General features: G+C 41.5%; 1 protein-coding gene across 6 annotated transcripts in view; it reads left to right on the plus strand.

Annotated features, from left to right (window-relative positions):
• The window catches only part of LRGUK (leucine rich repeats and guanylate kinase domain containing), an 80736-nt gene that overhangs the window by 17399 nt on the left and 45541 nt on the right, over positions 1-17796 (plus strand). For all 6 annotated transcript variants that reach the window (XM_073328869.2, XM_073328867.2, XM_073328868.2 and 3 more), the window contains exons 8-10: positions 5428-5508; positions 7451-7537; positions 9035-9141. In XM_073328869.2, coding sequence (XP_073184970.2) covers positions 5428-5508; positions 7451-7537; positions 9035-9141 — 275 coding nt within the window. The remainder of the gene's footprint in view (positions 1-5427; positions 5509-7450; positions 7538-9034; positions 9142-17796) is intronic.

Below are 17796 nucleotides of genomic sequence, written 5' to 3' on the forward strand. Positions count from 1 at the left end.
AATAAACAGTGTCCAACAAGATAAGAAGCAGAGGGAATTCAGACTTGCTGCTTTGGCATTAGGAAGGAATTGTTGGTTTATGGGAGGCCATGTCCCATCATGTAGCTTCAAATGGAACTTTTTCAGGCACAGGTGCATTCCAGGATCCTTCAGAAGTGTCTAGTATAACAGTCATTTCTGGGAGAGAGTGACAGTACTCTAGGCAGGTTTTCTGATCAGTGGAGTCTTTTGAGTTTCCCTTTTCCATGAGGCCAAGGAGACTGAGCGTTCCTCTTATGCCAGAGATAGATAGGACACATTGATGGGACAGTGTAGGGAAATCTTTAGCTACCACTTCATGAACTGTATACATCTAAAGGTTAAAATAACTATCCAGAGATCAGATTTCAGAGTAGCAGCCGTGTAAGTCTGTATTCGCAAAAAGAAAAGGAGTACTTGTGGCACCTTAGAGACTAACCAATTTATTTGAGCATAAGCTTTCATGAGCTACAGCTCACTTCTTCGGATGCATTCAGTGGAAAATACAGTGGGGAGATTTATATACATAGAGAACATGAAACAATGGGTATTACCATACACACTGTAACCAGTGATCACTTAAGGTGAGCTATTACCAGCAGGGCGGTGGGGGGGAACCTTTTGTAGTGATAATCAAGGTGGGCCATTTCCAGCAGTTGACAAGAACGTAAGAATGGCTGACTTAGAGCAACGCTTCCTCAGCTCTCGTCCCCTAATGCCCCTACTCTACTTGCGCTACATTGATGACATCATCATCATCTGGACCCATGGAAAAGAAGCTCTTGAGGAATTCCACCATGATTTCAACAATTTCCATCCCACCATCAACCTCAGCCTGGATCAGTCCACACAAGAGATCCACTTCCTGGACACTACGGTGCTAATAAGCGATGGACACATAAACACCACCCTATACCGGAAACCTACTGACCGCTATTCCTACCTACATGCCTCCAGCTTTCACCCAGACCACACCACACGATCCATCGTCTGCAGCCAAGCTCTGCGATACAACTGCATTTGCTCCAACCCCTCAGACAGAGACAAACACCTACAAGATCTCTATCAAGCATTCTTACAACTACAGTACCCACCTGCGGAAGTGAAGAAACAGATTGACAGAGACAGAAGAGTACCAGAAGTCACCTACTACAGGACAGGCCCAACAAAGAAAATAACAGAATGCCACTAGCCATCACCTTCAGCTCCCAACTTAAACCTCTCCAATGCATCATTAAGGATCTACAGCCTATCCGGAAGGATGACCCATCACTCTCACAGATCTTGGGAGACAGGCCAGTCCTTGCTTACAGACAGCCCCCCAGCCTGAAGCAAATACTCACCAGCAATCACACACCACACAACAGAACCACTAACCCAGGAACCTATCCTTGCAACAAAGCCCGTTGCCAGCTGTGCCCACATATCTATTCAGGGAACACCATCATAGGGCCTAATCACATCAGCCACACTATCAGAGGCTCATTCACCTGCACATCTACCAATGTGATATATGCCATCATGTGCCAGCAATGCCCCTCTGCCATGTACATTGGTCAAACTGGACAGTCTCTACGTAAAAGAATAAATGGACACAAATCAGACATCGAGAATTATAACATTCAAAAACCAGTCGGAGAACACTTCAATCTCTCTGGTCACTTAATTACAGACCTAAAAGTGGCAATACTTCAACAAAAAAAACAGACTCCCCCTGCCCCCCCCCCCCACTGTTCCTCAGATGTTCTTGTCAACTGATGGAAATGGCCCACCTTGATTATCACTACAAAAGGTTTTTTCCCACCCGCTCTCGTGCTGGTAATAGCTCACCTTAAGTGATCATTCTGGTTACAGTGTGTATGGTAACACCCATTGTTTCATATTCTCTATGTATATAAATCTCCCTACTGTATTTTCCGCTGAATGTATCCGATGAAGTGAGCTGTAGCTCACAAAAGCTTCTGCTCAAATAAATTTGTTAGTCTCTAAGGTGCCACAAGTCCTCCTTTTCTTTTGTCCAGAAAGGATATTGTTCTGGGCCCTTTCAGCTGTCCTGAATTTGTGATTCAACAAAACTTGGAGCAGTAGTATAACACTAGCTTGGTTAGATGCACAATATGTCTGTTTTAAAGACAAGTGTCTCATTAACTGCTCTGTAATCATAATATGGCACCTGTGTTGTTATCTCACCATAGTGGAACATTTTTCCTTTAAGTACTATTCTGTTGGAATTCTTCATTCATAGTATCAAAAGAATAGGTCTGGAAAATATAAAGCAAAAGGTACACCAATTACTACCTTTCAGCAGGTTCTTCATATTCCTGCTTTAATTCAGAAGCGGTAAAAAGAGAAATCAGAATCCTATGATATAAAATAGGAGGATTTTTTAATGTAGCCACAATCAAAACATAGTGCCATTGTTACTGCAGCAACATGGATACTGGACTAAGTGGGCCTGTAGCACAAGCAGCGTTGCTTGCTCCAGAGATGATGCATTTCCAGGTGAACTGACTCACCTACTTATTTTTCTTCTGGAATATCAAGAAGCTTTTAGCATCTCAAGAAGGAATCATTAAGGGGTTGCAGAAACTAAGAAGAGGTCAGGTCGGGCAGGAGGTCCTAATATCAGGAGTTGTGACAGTTGGATGAACACTGAGTAAAGCCTGGTGCGCAAAGCTGTGTCATGCAACTTGTTTTTAATTGGTTATTTTTGAGAGTCCTTGTTCTCCATTATTCAATTTCAGAAAAGCTTGAACTGAATGAAAGCTTAAAATGTCTGAAACAGCTGGTCTGTGTTCTCTGAATCCTATATTAAGAGAGGTTTCAGAGTGGCAGCCATGTTAGTCTGTATCAGCAAAAAGAACAAGGAGTACTTGTAGCACCTTAGAAACTAACAAATGTATTTGGGCATAAGCTTTCGTGGGCTAAAACCCACTTCATCAGATGCATGCAGTGGAAAATACAGTAGGAAGATATATTTATATACACACACACACAGAGAACATGAAAAAATGAGGGTTGCAATACCAGAGAAGCTAAATGCATCTGTTTGAGATCCTAGCGTGCAACCCTCTAGCCACTCACTAGGCCTTCTGGGAGGGGAATCCAAACCTCTGAGTTCTGGATACCTTGGGGTGTGTTAAACTCCTGGAGCGCAAACTGAGTCAAGCCTTTCCCCAATCTCTGGTTTCCTAGGCACACTTTCAGGTTGCAGACCTTCTATCTGGCATCCCCCTTTGAATGCTGAAATCCGCTGTCTACCCTTCAGGCACAGTGCTGACCCTTCAGACTTTCCAGTGTTTAAACACACACCTCTCCCAGAACTCCACCCATAAGGTGTGATGCTTCTGGTTTGCAGTTTAGCTCTCTCAGGGGCATGCAGTAGTTGTGAAGCAATCAACACACGCATTTGTTAAGTCTATCAACTTTATTCATTTTATATTTAATCATGTAAAACACAGGTGAGTACAGACCAGCAGGCTACTTGTCCAATTTTAAACTGGACTGGCCTGCTTTTGTAATCTTTGTCCCTTGTCCAGTGCTGAAATGAAACCAGACAAAGTTTTGTCCAGTATCAGATGTGGGACGACATAATGAAGAGTGTGGTGTTCTGCCCATGCTGGCGTGACCTCACATACAACATGTCCCTGCCAGCATGGCTTTGCACGCAAGGCAGTGCGTTCAAAATGGCATCCCCTTGCAGCTTGACCTCGCATGTACTGTGAGTGTAAGGTTACGCTGGCAGAGGTGGGGTCATGCTAGTGGAGGTAGGCTCACACCATTCCCAGAAGCACCAGAATGTCCAGTATTCCAGGAATGTGTGAGTGGCCACCCTAAGTACAGATCACACAAACAATAAAATACTCAAGACACAATGTCCCTCGCTAGCTCATCCTTCTCTTGGGAATCCTTGGAGGATCATCTGTGTTCTCTCAGGTAGGCAGGCTCTTCTGCCCCCTTGCCTATCCTGCCCCTGCAGCAGCCTCCCTCATCTTAATCTGGTACAAAATGGCATTCAGTCCCAGTTTGTTCATTCTCCTCTGTGATTCCCTTTATAGACTCCTGCTAGGATCACTTGCTTCTTTTGTTCTGCCTTTTGGTAATTTCTCACTGCTCTCAACCTCCCTCATCTTCAGACAACTGGGGGCAGTGTCTTCTCCTCCCAGCTAGAGAAAACCCATTAGCCCAAGGTATTTGAATAGACCATCATTCAATGCACTCACCATTGTCTCTGACCTAGAAGAGACATGACACAGCCCCACTAACTCAGAGTGGATCTACATGCCTATAAGCTTTCCATGACACAGTAGATTAATGATACAATTTAATAAAATTCACAATTCAGAAGCGGTACAGACCAAACCTGCAATTCGTCACAGCATCAGTTCAGGACTCTCTAAAAATATAAAGCACTCCTACAAAATAAAGTGAAATAAGTGGGCAAAGATACTATTTTTGAAACAGTACAGAATGATTTAAAAGATTTACATTAACTGGCTCCGACAATGACAATTTACAATCCAGTTTTTCAAAAGTGGGCATAATGGTCTTATCCGCAAAAAAAATCCATACTTGTGAATGCAACTTGTATGATTGCATAGGCAAAGGGATAATTGTGTGCACAAATGAGTACTTGCATGTGCAGATAATAGGGGTGGGGAGACTTCCTGATTAGGCGTCATTCTACACACACATCCACTGTCGGTGCATTTATTCTGAATCATTCAGTATCTTGTGTTGTTTTTCAACACAGGTAATATATAGGTAGGTGATGACATGTCTTGTTTTAATTGTCAAGTCCTGTGATTGGTCTTAGCATTCAAAAGCAGCCAATCAGGCAGGTTTTAGAGTGAGGGCCTTCACTCTGACTTTGCTGTGGACACCAAATGAAAAAAAAAGTCCTTTACAGAAAGGGAGGTTTTTTTCCTGCTTGTGACTCTAAATCTGCAGAAACTGACTGCAAGCTACAGTCTTTCAGGGCACCCTATTGCCTGGCTAGTTCCCTTCAGCCAAAAGTACTACTATCTGATAGCGGTTTGTTTAATGGCCCGTATGAAACGTGTTGGTGGTTCTTAGTGTATTTCCTAATGGTCCAAGTACTACATAAAAAACAAAAAAAATTTGGGCACTTCAGGGTTTGGCAAGGTACTATACAAGGGTTGGAGAGAGCTGTCTTTTTAAAATAACCATCCAGTCTTGCCTAAGCAAGTTACCCAAGCATTATCGAAGCTACCTGAGTTGTGTGACAAGAAGTGTGTTACTGCATGCCGTGGATATGTTACACCTTTGGTAGGTGTAGTGGGGTTTTCGTGTCCACATTTTAGTTTGGCACTAAGATGCTTTCTCCCCATAGTTATCTTATGCTATGTGGCTTTTTACTGATTATCGTTTTTTTCTGTGCATAACTAGATTTCTGAACTGGGTGAGCTGGAATATCTTGAAGACCTGCCTCTGCTCAGAGTGTTCAATCTGTTAAGGAACCCAGTACAGGTAAGAAAGAGGTGAACACGTAACTGAAAATATACTTGCAGTGAATAGTTCATCCTATGTCAAAGAGTTAGAGAGATGTATGGACAGAATAGATGCTGGGCATGCCCCTCTAAAAATACGTAAAAGTGTTAGGGCCCTGATTCAATTCCCAATGAAGTTCATGGAAAGGATCCCATTAATTTCAGTGGCAGCTAGATCGAACCCTGAGTGAGCAGTCACCTTTTAAAATTGCCTCTCCTTGGAATTGCTGTAGCTTGTCAGGCCCAGGATATTAGAGAGAGAAGGCGTTTGAGGTAATATCTTTTATTGGACCAAACTCTTGGTGAGAGAGACAGGCTTTTGAGCTTACACAGAGCTCTTCTTGTGTAAGCTCGAAAGCTTCTCTCTCACCAACAGAACCCTCATCCACCTTGTCTGTCCTTGGAATGGGCATCTTTCTTTCTTTCTTTCTTTCTTTCTTTCTTTCTTTCTTTCTTTCTTTCTTTCTTTCTTTCTTTCTTTCTTTCTTTCTTTCTTTCTTTCTTTCTTTCTTTCTTTCTTTCTTTCTTTCTTTCTTTCTTTCTTTCTTTCTTTCTTTCTTTCTTTCTTTCTTTCTTTCTTTCTTTCTTTCTTTCTTTCTTTCTTTCTGATAGACTTATTTCTCATTCAAGGGCCCTACAATCTTCCCTGGTTGATGAGCTAAAACAGCCCATTTATCAGTGACAGAAACCTTTAATGTGGAGTCAGATCTTAAGTACTGTCTTTGTACATCATGTATTTATAACGTGTCCTGGATGGTGCTGAAGATTAAAGATCCTAGCACCCTGCTTTGATGATTTTAGATCCTCTTTGAACTTCGTAGTGATTTCCAATGTCTGGGGAAGAAATATTAAGGGCTTATCTTCTCCCTCCTGTTTTAAGATAACTGTCGATTTCTGAGGTGGCTTCCTTGAGAATAGCCTGTTGTTGCATGCAATGGAATGAACATAAAGAAATGTTGGAAATACACCACCTCTTCCTGACCTTGCAGCATTCTGCATCGTTTCAGAAAAAATCTGGACGGGTGAGGGAGGAGCAACACATTTAGAACATTATCTGTGATTATATTATGTCCTGTAAAGTTGCAGAGTTGGGTGGGGGGAAGTGGAGCATAGGGACCTATGAAAAGTTGGGGAGGTGGGGAACCAAGGTCAAGGGGGTCTGTTGCATCCCTTGCCCCATAGCAAATGATGTCCCTACCCCTTTGATATCACAATAGACAAAGCTCCTGAGAGCAGAATTTTACCCCATTAAAATGCATCTGTGTGTGCGTGCATATTTTTTCCAGTTAATTTACAGGGTTTTCAGTTACTTGTGAAAAATAAACAACAATTATCTTAAAACAGCTTTGCGACTGTCTTTGAATTTCAATAGTTTAACAGGACCTGACTTTTCTCAGAATTAATATGCTTCAGCAGGTTGTCAAGATGTCAGCTTCTTATTTAATTGTTAATGATTCTTTTTTATTATGTATCAGACTTATTTTTTTTAGTGATTTACAGGCATACATAGTAATTATATTTTATACTCTAACTAAAGAAAAGTTCCCATAACGCTTCTTGCAAGATTAGTGGTATTAGCCATGGGTGGTTATCTAATTCCCATATGGGTAATTACTTTCTGTCCATCCATGTTCTCTGTACATTTTCAGTTGGATATGGTATTATTCTTCAGTTCCTGTTCCAAACTGTTATACAATGTTGCTTCAAGATGGTAAACAGCTCTCTGATGTCTTTCTAGAGGTGGCTGCATTTCAGTGGTGGAGGAAGTGATCGGTTTATGTAACACATTGAGATCTTTCGTGGTGAAAGACATTATACAATATTATGTTAAAATGGCCTTTGGGATATTATTTGCTATCTGAATTTAAATATTTATATATGTAAAAGTGAAAACAACTGAATGCTTCTCTTATTTCTACCAGGAGCAAACAGAATATTGGCTCTTGGTGATTTTCATGTTGCTCCGACTAACAGAGCTGGATCACAGGAAGATTAAAGTGGAAGAAAAGGTATATGGCAACTGTTGGAAACACCATATAGTTCTGGAATGGTGCTAAATAATCCTGTTTCCTTCTGGGCAAAGGTGGTAAATTCAACTAGTTTTCATAAATATTTATGTGCAGATAAAAAATTGCTTTATGTGAGGGGAAAAAATTCCCCACACTCCAGCCAGTAGGTATCAGTTCAGTTCAGTTTTGCTTTTAAGACCCTGACATCTGACGATATATCTGTTGTATTGTCAAAAGCAATTCTAGTTTATCAATATACAAATATTACATAAAGACTACATTTCTTAATGAAAAAGTAGATTCTAACAGTTAGAGAAGTCCCTAGTTAGTTGTTTAGATTCATTAGTTAATATTTGTAAAGTGCTTTGACGTAATCACCATGTTACTGCTGTTATTTTCTTAAGATATCTTATACTGCAAAGTGAACTGTCTGAAAGCTATAAAATACTGGTAATTCTTTTAGCTGTTTTTATTAGTCAGGATGTGATTTTAAAAGAGCCTTCTGCAAGAAATAACTGGAGGGACCAGTTGGTAACCTGGCACTGTGTAGAATGTTTCACTTCTAGGGCTCCTTTTGTATTTACAGGGGAGCTGTATTTAGAAATACACGATTCCTGTGTATAAGGGACTAGAATGCATGGGCCAAACCCATATTAGAATCATCAGGATTAACAATTTGCTAGCCTAGGTTGGAGTCTTGGCCAGAAAACTTCCTTTAAAAATGGTCCTTAGCTCCTTCACTCCAGCCTTGTCACCCATATTAGAACTCTTTTCAAATATGATTCCCCAGCAAGTGTAGACAGGGTCTAGATCACTGATTTAAATCTGTCTGGGATGAAGTAGCCAAAAGGGCTACCATCTGATAGCTCTGGTTTGGTGGCCTGTATGAAATAAGTTAGTGGCTCTTAATCTATTTCCTAATGGGCTGCTGTCTACATAAAAAAATATCCACTGATCAGTAACATGATTAGAAGTTTCAGCAGAATGGACCAAGAATAGAATGGACTCAGAGACTGACCTCACCTCTCCCTCCTAGATCAAAGCTGAAGTACATTTTCAGGACCATTTTGGGGGAAGCTTGCATTGGTGGTACCCCAGCTTTCACTTTTTTGGGGAATAAATGAAGGATTTCTGTCTCTATGACTTTCATTCTGGCATTTTTCACCAGCACTAAGAACAGAAAAAGTAATGAATAATGAAAATATAGACAAAATGAGTGTGTACTTTATGAGCTGACCCCCATCCCTTAGCCTTATCCCTCCACCCAAGAAAAGATAGAATAAATTAAGAGAGATGATGAGTTAGTTTTGGGTGCTTTCCACCTATTTAAATTTCCCAAAAAGCTTTTTTTAGTCGAGCAATCATAGACAAGCAAGATATAATGATTGCCTCTTGTAAATATGAAGCCATCATTATTCAGACTACTTTATTCAGGGTATTGCAGGTAAGAACAAGGACATCACTTTTCCCTTCCTATGCCTCTAACTCTGGAAACAGGTTGCTGCTGTGAACAAGTATGATCCTCCTCCAGAAGTAGTTGCCGCTAAAGATCACATGACCCATATTATGTACAGCATGATTCAGCCACAGAGGATCTTTGACAGGTAATCTGATCTTCAGTTCACATCTGGTCCTGTAGGTGGCACTCAGGTAAAGCAGAATATGTGGTTATATTTAGTGGGACATTTGTCTGTCCCTCTTCCACCATTAAATCAGTCTAACAAAGAGTAGGCATTCTGCAGTCTGCTGTTGTCAGCCTGGAAATTAGGCATATCCTGCTTGGTTGAATTGATTATGAAATGAAGTTAGTTGCTCACCTTGAAGCTCTGAGACAGATTGCCCACAGCTCTGTTTCTTTTAAACAATCTGTTGAAGCAGATGGCCATTTGCACCATAAATGAAAGATGCAAACACTCTATCAATACCCAGTGGCAATTTAAAAATCTCGAGAGGGAGAAGAGAGCTCTAAAATTTATCTTCTTTCTACTCTATTTACTTCTTCCCTTCAAACTGTTGGCATCCCATTGTGAGCAAAATAGCTTTACTTTGCAACTCAGAGCACAATTTACACGCCCAGAGCCAAATTTTCAAGCTTGCATTTATGGAATTCTGGCCAGTTCTGCATTTGGAAGGAAAAGGTGTTGACTACAGGTTAAAGCACAGAACTGGGAGTCAGATCTTGGTCCTGTTCCCTGCATTGCTGTTGTCTTGCTGTGTGACCTCTCTCTGCTTCATTTTCCATCTCTAAAATGGGACTATCTATTTCCCAGGGATGTTGGGCTCACCATCTCTTAATTCTTGAATGTTTGTAAAGTGCTTTGAAATACTCAGATGAAAGGTGCTGTAGATATGCACATTTATTATTATTAAGGTCAAGATTTAGGCACTTATCGCCACTTAAGTTCCCAAAAGCCTACTTTAGCACCTAAGCACCAATTTGGGTACCTAAACACATAACTGGGCACTCTTTTAGAAGACGCTCATTGTGATTCCTACAGTTAGAATGGCTTCCTCTCTATGGACCTGATCCTGAAAGTTGCTGAGCATTGTCTCCATGGCTCTGATTGCTTTCAAGGGGCCCAGCAGCCTGCAAAAAGGCAGTTAGCATCTTGTAAGATTGGGCTGTAATTGAGTATTTCTTGACTAGCACAATTGTTTTTCCAGAAGGCATCCATGTTTGGCATCCCTTCCAACACAGACATAGGCCCAGTTCAGGTATTTCTTTATGGATATGTATGTGAGTTCAGTGCTGGAGATATACATGTCTGTAAACCTCTGTATTGAGTCAGAAGTACTGTATAAACAAACAGATAAACATATAGTCTGGCACTTAAGGTGGCAACCGATAATGTTAATTAAGCTTTGAGTGCCTGCCAGTGCTCAGCTGGAAAAGCATGCACTGCATTCATTAGTGAAATCTTCCTAATGATGATTTTTTTCTAATTTTCTAAATTAGAAAATGCTCCTTGTAGCCACATTTTTATAGTTCATTTGCATTAATCTCCTTAGATCACATGCAGGACATTTTTATTTACTGTATTATTAATAATTCCATTAAAAAACTATGTAAAGAACTGTAAAGTTGAATAGTTGTACACTCAACAATCAGGAAATGTCAACGTTAACATTGTGCAATGCCCTTTCTGCATAGGCAATACACTACTGTCTTTAATTATAGAACATTCTACTATTTAAATAATACAATATAATATGTGATTTTTTTTCTACAACTTTAGATATACATGAAGGCTAAGTCACTGTATATAAGTACATGGGGAAAAGAAATTTTGTCTCAGAGAGCTTTTCAGTCTAGCAAACAAAGGTATGAGTTAGGTATAAAGGCTGGAAGTTGAAGCTAGAGAAATTAAGATTAGAAATAAGGCACAATTTTTTTTTTAACAGCTAGGGTAATTAACCATTAGAACAACTTAACAAGCATTGTGGTGGATTTTCCATTACTGCAGATTTTAAAATTAAGATTGGATGTTTTTCCAAAGATATGTTCTGGCTCAACCACAGCTATTGGACTTGAAGTCTTATGGCCTGTGTTATACAGGAGATCAGACTAAATGATCACAGTGGTCACTTTGGACCTTAAAATCTATGAATCTTTGAGAACTGTGTATTACTTTGAATGCCAAAGCCCACAAGTAGCAAAATACACAGTGAATGAGCTGAGGGCACCGCACCTTACAAGATACTCCTTACAAGGTTGTGGGGGGAAAATTGTATGACTGTGTAATTAAAGACTTTATTGTAATGTGTTCTTCTGATAAAATAGTAAATATGGGGACTTTGAGGACATGTTCCTGTGGTCTAGCAACAGGAATGTATTTAAAGAAATTAGAGTTCTAAGTGTAGTCATGTCAAATAATTATATATTGTATAGTTACATGATATGACCCTACTTTATAAAAGAGATGACAATAGAGCGAAATCTGCATTTTACCAGGTTGTATCAGGTACTTGTGTGTTATATGTATTTATAAGGGATATATTATAAATCTATTGAAGAAACTGATTTTATCTTTACATGCTGGGTTGGCATCATTAGTCCCATGTGACATGGCCTTGAGAGGGTAATGAGAACATCTGTACTGTGTGTAGATAAATTCTGAAATCACCAGTTATTAAACATATTTCATGGAATTCCCATATTTAAAATGGTCCCTTTTTAATAATTCACTCACTGGCTGTAATAGTTATTGCTGTCACTGGCATCTGTTGGGCTTGTTCTGTGTTGAACTGGTCCCTTCCTGACAGCAAATGGCAGAAAGGGGGAAGGCAACATGAAAACATGGAGTAACAGTGAAGGAAGGGAGAGTTTCTTGACTTGAACTGAATGCATCACAGTAGCAACTTTTTGATGTAAAAAATATAGAGAGAATATTTTGCATATTGTTATCATATTGACATTTTTAATGTCTTGGTGTATTTTGTAAAGATTATTTTTGTGGCAGTTGTGTAAATATGTCTAAAATCAGGATAAAAGCTATGTCCCTAAGGGTGCAGCACTTTGGGTGCTCATGCGCCCTGTGCCTTTGATCAGAGATTTTTGGTGGCAGTGTCCATTCAGCCCGCACATGTGTCCTACACATCCTCGTGCCCTGCACTGAAGCTTTATAGAGCTGTGTGGGCAAACCATCCTCAGTTCCTTCTCAACCACCTTCAGCCTGAGACTAAGTCTCTAGCATGTCTCCTTCTACTAATACTTTAGCATAGTTAGTTAGTTATAGTTGTAAATAGTTTATATTTGTAGATGGTTTCCCTTTGCTTTGTTTTCCCCATTTAGTCTGGTCACTTTGGACTCTATTTCTGGGGTATGCCTGGATTCCCAGTCTTTAAACATCGTCTTTCCTGTAAGGAGTCTATCCTGATTAGTGATGGACACTCTGTGTGTGTGTGTGTGTGTGTAAAGTGTTTGGGGGATACTCATATTCCCTTGAAATGTAAGATCTGTACTTTATTTCAAAGAAGATCTCATCAGAAGAGGGAGATCAAATTCAGGCTTCTCTTGATGGAGCAAGCCTTAAAACCAGCTTTGGCTCAGGGCTTTGAGAACCCCCCTATATGGACTGCCCTGTATATCTCTGGATTTCAGTCTCCTGGAGCTTCTAGTAGTGAGACTGCTAATACGTCATCTACCTACAGATCCAGGTCACCAAGAGCTTTTAGGGGTAAGTTTCCTGCTATCCCAGTTGCCTCAGGATCTTGGTCACCGAGGGACATAAAGGAGAAGGTGGTGACTACCTCAGCCATTTCAGGATCCCTGTCACCAAAAACCGCCGTGGGGGTGTCTGCATCTGTGCCTATAGTACCAAGACTCTAGCACTCGAAGTTGATGGAAACTGATAAGAAAAGCAGGAGTGCTAAATCTCTGTGAAAGAGGCCTCGGTGACGGAAGACCACCATCCCCAAAAGGAGCACTGCTGAGGCTCCAAGTGCTTCTGGTACCATGAAGAGTTTGAGGCTGCTTCTAAGGCCACTACTAAAAAAACCACTGGTTCCAAAGATCTCCTTTGCTTCCAGTAGTCACAACCACACTAGCAAGAACTCAGCATTACCTGACCCTTCAGTACCCTTGGTACTTATGCCCTGGACTGCAACATGTGAATATGTTACTTGGGGGTGCTGATTCCTCAAGACAGATACCTGCCTCATACTGACACCAACCTCTTATGTTCTTTGGTATCACAGGAGTTCAGATACTTAAGAGATCTCTGTTTCTAATGAACTGAAATATCCACTGATTACTGGTATCGTACACCTTTTGATACAGAGATCATCTGGGTCACCTGATACCCACATCTCATTGAGTCCTTCTGGTTCTCCAACTTTGATAATTCATGGAGATCAGTTATCACCTCCTTTAGAGAATGTGCATGAGGACTCTGACTCGGATTCTCAGTTTTCAGTTCAAGAGTCTCTATTTGAAGAGTGTTTATTCACCTCTGCATACTGAAAGAAGCGAGGATAAACTTCCACCACTTTCAACCAGCTGGGATGACCAATGGTAGCTATCTCTGTCTATGCCCTATGACTCTCTCCAGCAATCTTACTGGGACCCTTAGGTACTATACTGCCAACAGTTTCTAAGGGCTCAGAGTACAAACTGCAGGGAACATAGGAAATTCCATTTCCCTGTGCCTTTGCTCCCTCTTCATCAAACAGAGTTTGTACAAGAGACCTTTGAGGAGCAGGAGGCAAGGGCTGATAAGGAGGTGAAACCTCATCCAAATATCTCCATCCCCTGATGAGGCTATGATGCCCCCTCTACCTTCATGGCAGATGAGTTTTGTCAGTTGCAGGACCTGATGAAGTGAGTTGTGGACATGCTTCAAATTCCTTTTGAGGAAGTTCAGGACTCCCATTATAAACTCCTAGATATTTTGCAAACCTCAACCTTGTTGCAAGTGGCTTTTCCAATTAACAAGGCTCTCTTTGAGCCAGCCACACTGATCTGCTAACCTCCCACCATGGCACCTCCTACATGCCAACAAAAAGTATTACCTTCCTTCCAAGGATTTGGAATTTTTATTTATATACCCCACACCAAATTCCTTAGTTGTGGATGCAGTGAATGAATATGAAAGGTCAATGCTGCTCCGAATAGTAAGGACCAGAGGCATCTTGATCTTTCTGGTCACAAGAGCTACTCCTCTGTGACATTACAGTTTAGGATAATGAATCACCAAGCACTCATGTCCAAATGGGACTTCCTGAATTATAACAAATTTAACACCTTTATTGAACATTAACCAAAAGCGCACATGAACAATTCAAAGCCATCATACAGGAAGGTCAGCTTTTAGCAAGAACATCCTTGCAGACCTGCTTGAATCCAGCTGATACCACAGCCCGTTCCATTTCCACCACCATCATGATGAGATGAGTGGCTTGGCTTCAGCTGTTGGGCTTCCCTACAAAAGTGCAGACTATTGGTTAGAACCTTCGTTTTTATGGCCGTAAGTGGTTTTGGGAGTCTACAGATGACACGCTTCATACCTTGAAGCACTACTCTTAGATCCCTCGGGATATATATGCCTGCATATAAAAAAGTTTAGCAGGTCTCAGATGGCACAGAGATCTCACCCAGCTTATTATTCTACCTTCCATAGATCACCCAAGCCACTGGCCAAGATGCTTAGTTATGCCAGCTACTACCATAGCTGTCTCATCCCACTCATCTTTGTCACCCAGGCACAAGTTTTGATGGCTTGGTCCACAGTCTAAACCACCCTCTTAACAAGGATTTATTGCTCCACCATCCCAACCTCCTTCCCCTCTTTGGACACGGTCTATCCCAATTTCAACCTGCTTGGGAGAACGTAACATCCAACAAATGGGTTTTGGAGGCCATAACATCTGGTTACACCATCTGTCCCTCCTTCCCAATCCCAGTTTACGTCTGTCCCTCCTTCCCAACCCCCTTTCCCATCCCTTTTCAGGGACCCATCTCATGATCATTTTCTCAGGCAGGAGGTTGCCTCTCTTCTATGTCTAGGGGCTGTAGAACTGGTACCAGTACAGCACAAGTGAGAGCAGTTCTACTCCAAGTACTTTGTGGTGCACAAAAAGAATGGGGGATGGAAACCAATATTAGATCTCAGACATCTGAACAGCTGTGTGAAACATAAGAAAATCCAGTATGGGGACTCTAGCAGCTATAATTCCCTCCCCAGATTCCAGAGATTCGTTTGCGACTCTTGACCTTCAAGGCATCCACTTTCATATTGTAATTCATCCTTCTCACAAGAGGTTTCTTTGTTTCATAGTCATCGAATATCAGGGTTGGAAGGGACCTCAGGAGGTCATCTAGTCCAACCCCCTGCTCAAAGCAGGACCAATCCCCAATTTTTGCCCCAGATCCCTAAATGGCCCCCTCAAGCTTTGAACTCACAACCCTGGGTTTAGCAGGCCAATGCTCAAACCACTGAGCTATCCCTCCCCCCTGTCAATGACAACCACTACTGTGTGCTGCCTGTTGTCTTCTCCTTTGCCCCAAAGATATTCCCAAAGGTTATGTCGGTCATATCTGCCCATCTTTGTCAAATAGAGATAATCATCTTCCCTTATCTCAATGACTGGGTAGTCAGAAGTCAGTCTTATCATGAGGTCCTATCGGTATTGCAAACCACAAGGTCCACAGCTTAGGCCTCCAGTTCCCTCCTGAAAAGTGTGTTTTGACTGCAGTTCAACAGAGAGATTTTATAGAAGCCTTTCTAGATGCCATAACAGGCAAAGTTTACCTTCCTAAGAGTGTCTTCTGCACATAAACATTCTGGAACTGAGAGCAGTCAGGAGGACTTGCTCCCACTTCCTCCCATTGATCAGAGCCAAATCCATCAAGATCATGACAGACAACGTGGCCTGCCTGGTCTACATCAATCATCAGGATGGGGCATGTTCCCCATCACTCTGTGCTGAATTGATGAAATTCCTGAACTGGCACATAGCCAGCTGGATATTCATCACAGCAGCTTATCTTCTGAGCATTCAGAACACCACCAACAACAACCTCAGAAGATGCTTCTTCCAGAGTTACAAATGGGAGTTGGATTCTTAGGTCCCTCCACAACATATTTCTAACTTGAGGGTGTCTAGAAGTCAATCTGTGCCACTGCAGCCAATGCAAAATGAAACAGTTTCTGTTGGAGAGGGGGACTTGATCCCCAATCACCAAGAGAGGTCTTCCTCATCTCATGGGTGAAGTGTCTCCTTTATGCATACCTACCAATGCCGTTGCTCTTGAAAGTCCTCAGCAAGATCAAGGAGGACAAGGCCAAAGTCATTCTGATTGTACCAACTGGCCTAGACAAGTCTAGTATCCTTACCTCCTTCAACTTACCTCTCACCCACCTTGGTGGCTTCTGACCAGTCCCCGTGAGATGTCTCAGGATGTCGGTCAGACAGTTCATCCCAACCTGGATGTTCTGCAGCTCCAAGCATGGCGCCTTAATGGTTTTGTGGGTAAGAGTCTTCTTGTTCATCAGATGTACAACTGGTATTGGTAAACAGCAGGAAGCAGTCTATGAGATGCATTTACCTTCAAAAATGAAAGAGATAATCTTTAATGTACCTGTCAACAAGTTTCTCCTGCTGCTCTTTGCTTTCCATTGTCCTAGACTACCTGTTGGAATTGAAAAGATCAGGGCTTTCTATGACCTCTATCAAAATTAACTTGGAAGCTATAACTGCCTTTCATTCATCAGTAGAGGGTTTTTCAGTTTTCACTTATCCTATGTCAAGATTTCTAAGAGCTCTAATTAATCTTTTCCCCAAAATTAGAGACTCTACTCCAATCTAGGACTTGAACCTTGCCCTTAATTGCCTAATTAGAATACCATGCACCATGAGTGGTGGCTATCACTTCTGCCTGGAGGGTTAGGGAACTGGGGCCTTAATGGCAGACTCTCCAGGTACAATGTTCTCCAATGAAAAGGTCTCATTACAACCGTTTCCTAAGTTTTTACCTAAAATACCTTCTGAATTTCAACAGATCCAAGGTTTCAGAGTAGCAGCCGTGTTAGTCTTTATTCGCAAAAAGAAAAGGAGTACTTGTGGCACCTTAGAGACTAACCAATTTATTTGAGCATACGCTTTCGTGAGCTACAGCTCACTTCATCGGATGCCTATGCTCAAATAAATTGGTTAGTCTCTAAGGTGCCACAAGTACTCCTTTTCTTTTAACAGATACAAGGGATCCACAATCTCCATTGCAATGATTTTCAACATGGATTTCTGGGTGTATTATTGCTCGTTATGACTTGGCTGACATTCAGCCTCCCCCTAGCATGATAGCACATTCTACAGAGTCACAGTCTACAGATTGGCTTTACTCAAAGCCGTTCCAAATGTCCCAAAGATGATGAAATCTGCAGAGCTGCAACATGAATCTCTGTGCATACTTTCTCTAACCTTTGTGTTCTGATTCATGCCATTAGATAGGTGCTGCAGTTCACAACACAGCTCTCTTTTCAGTACTGGACTCTGCTCTAAAGCTCCCTCCTCTGTAAGGGGATACTGCTCAGGAGTCACTTGAAGTGGAGCACCCATAGGGACACTGCTTAAAGAAGAAGGAGAAGGTTACTCACCTTATGTAATAACTGGAGTTCTTTGAGATGTGTGTCTCTGTGGATACTCTACTACCTGCCCTCTTCCCCTCAGCTTCGGAATCTCCCTTGTGGGACTTTGCAATGAGGAAGGAACTGAGGGCCGTTCACTGTGCAGTCTTATGTAGCCTCAGTGCAGGGCATGAG

Source organism: Lepidochelys kempii, chromosome 1, assembly GCF_965140285.1.
Source record: "Lepidochelys kempii isolate rLepKem1 chromosome 1, rLepKem1.hap1, whole genome shotgun sequence".
NCBI lineage: Eukaryota > Metazoa > Chordata > Testudines > Cheloniidae > Lepidochelys > Lepidochelys kempii.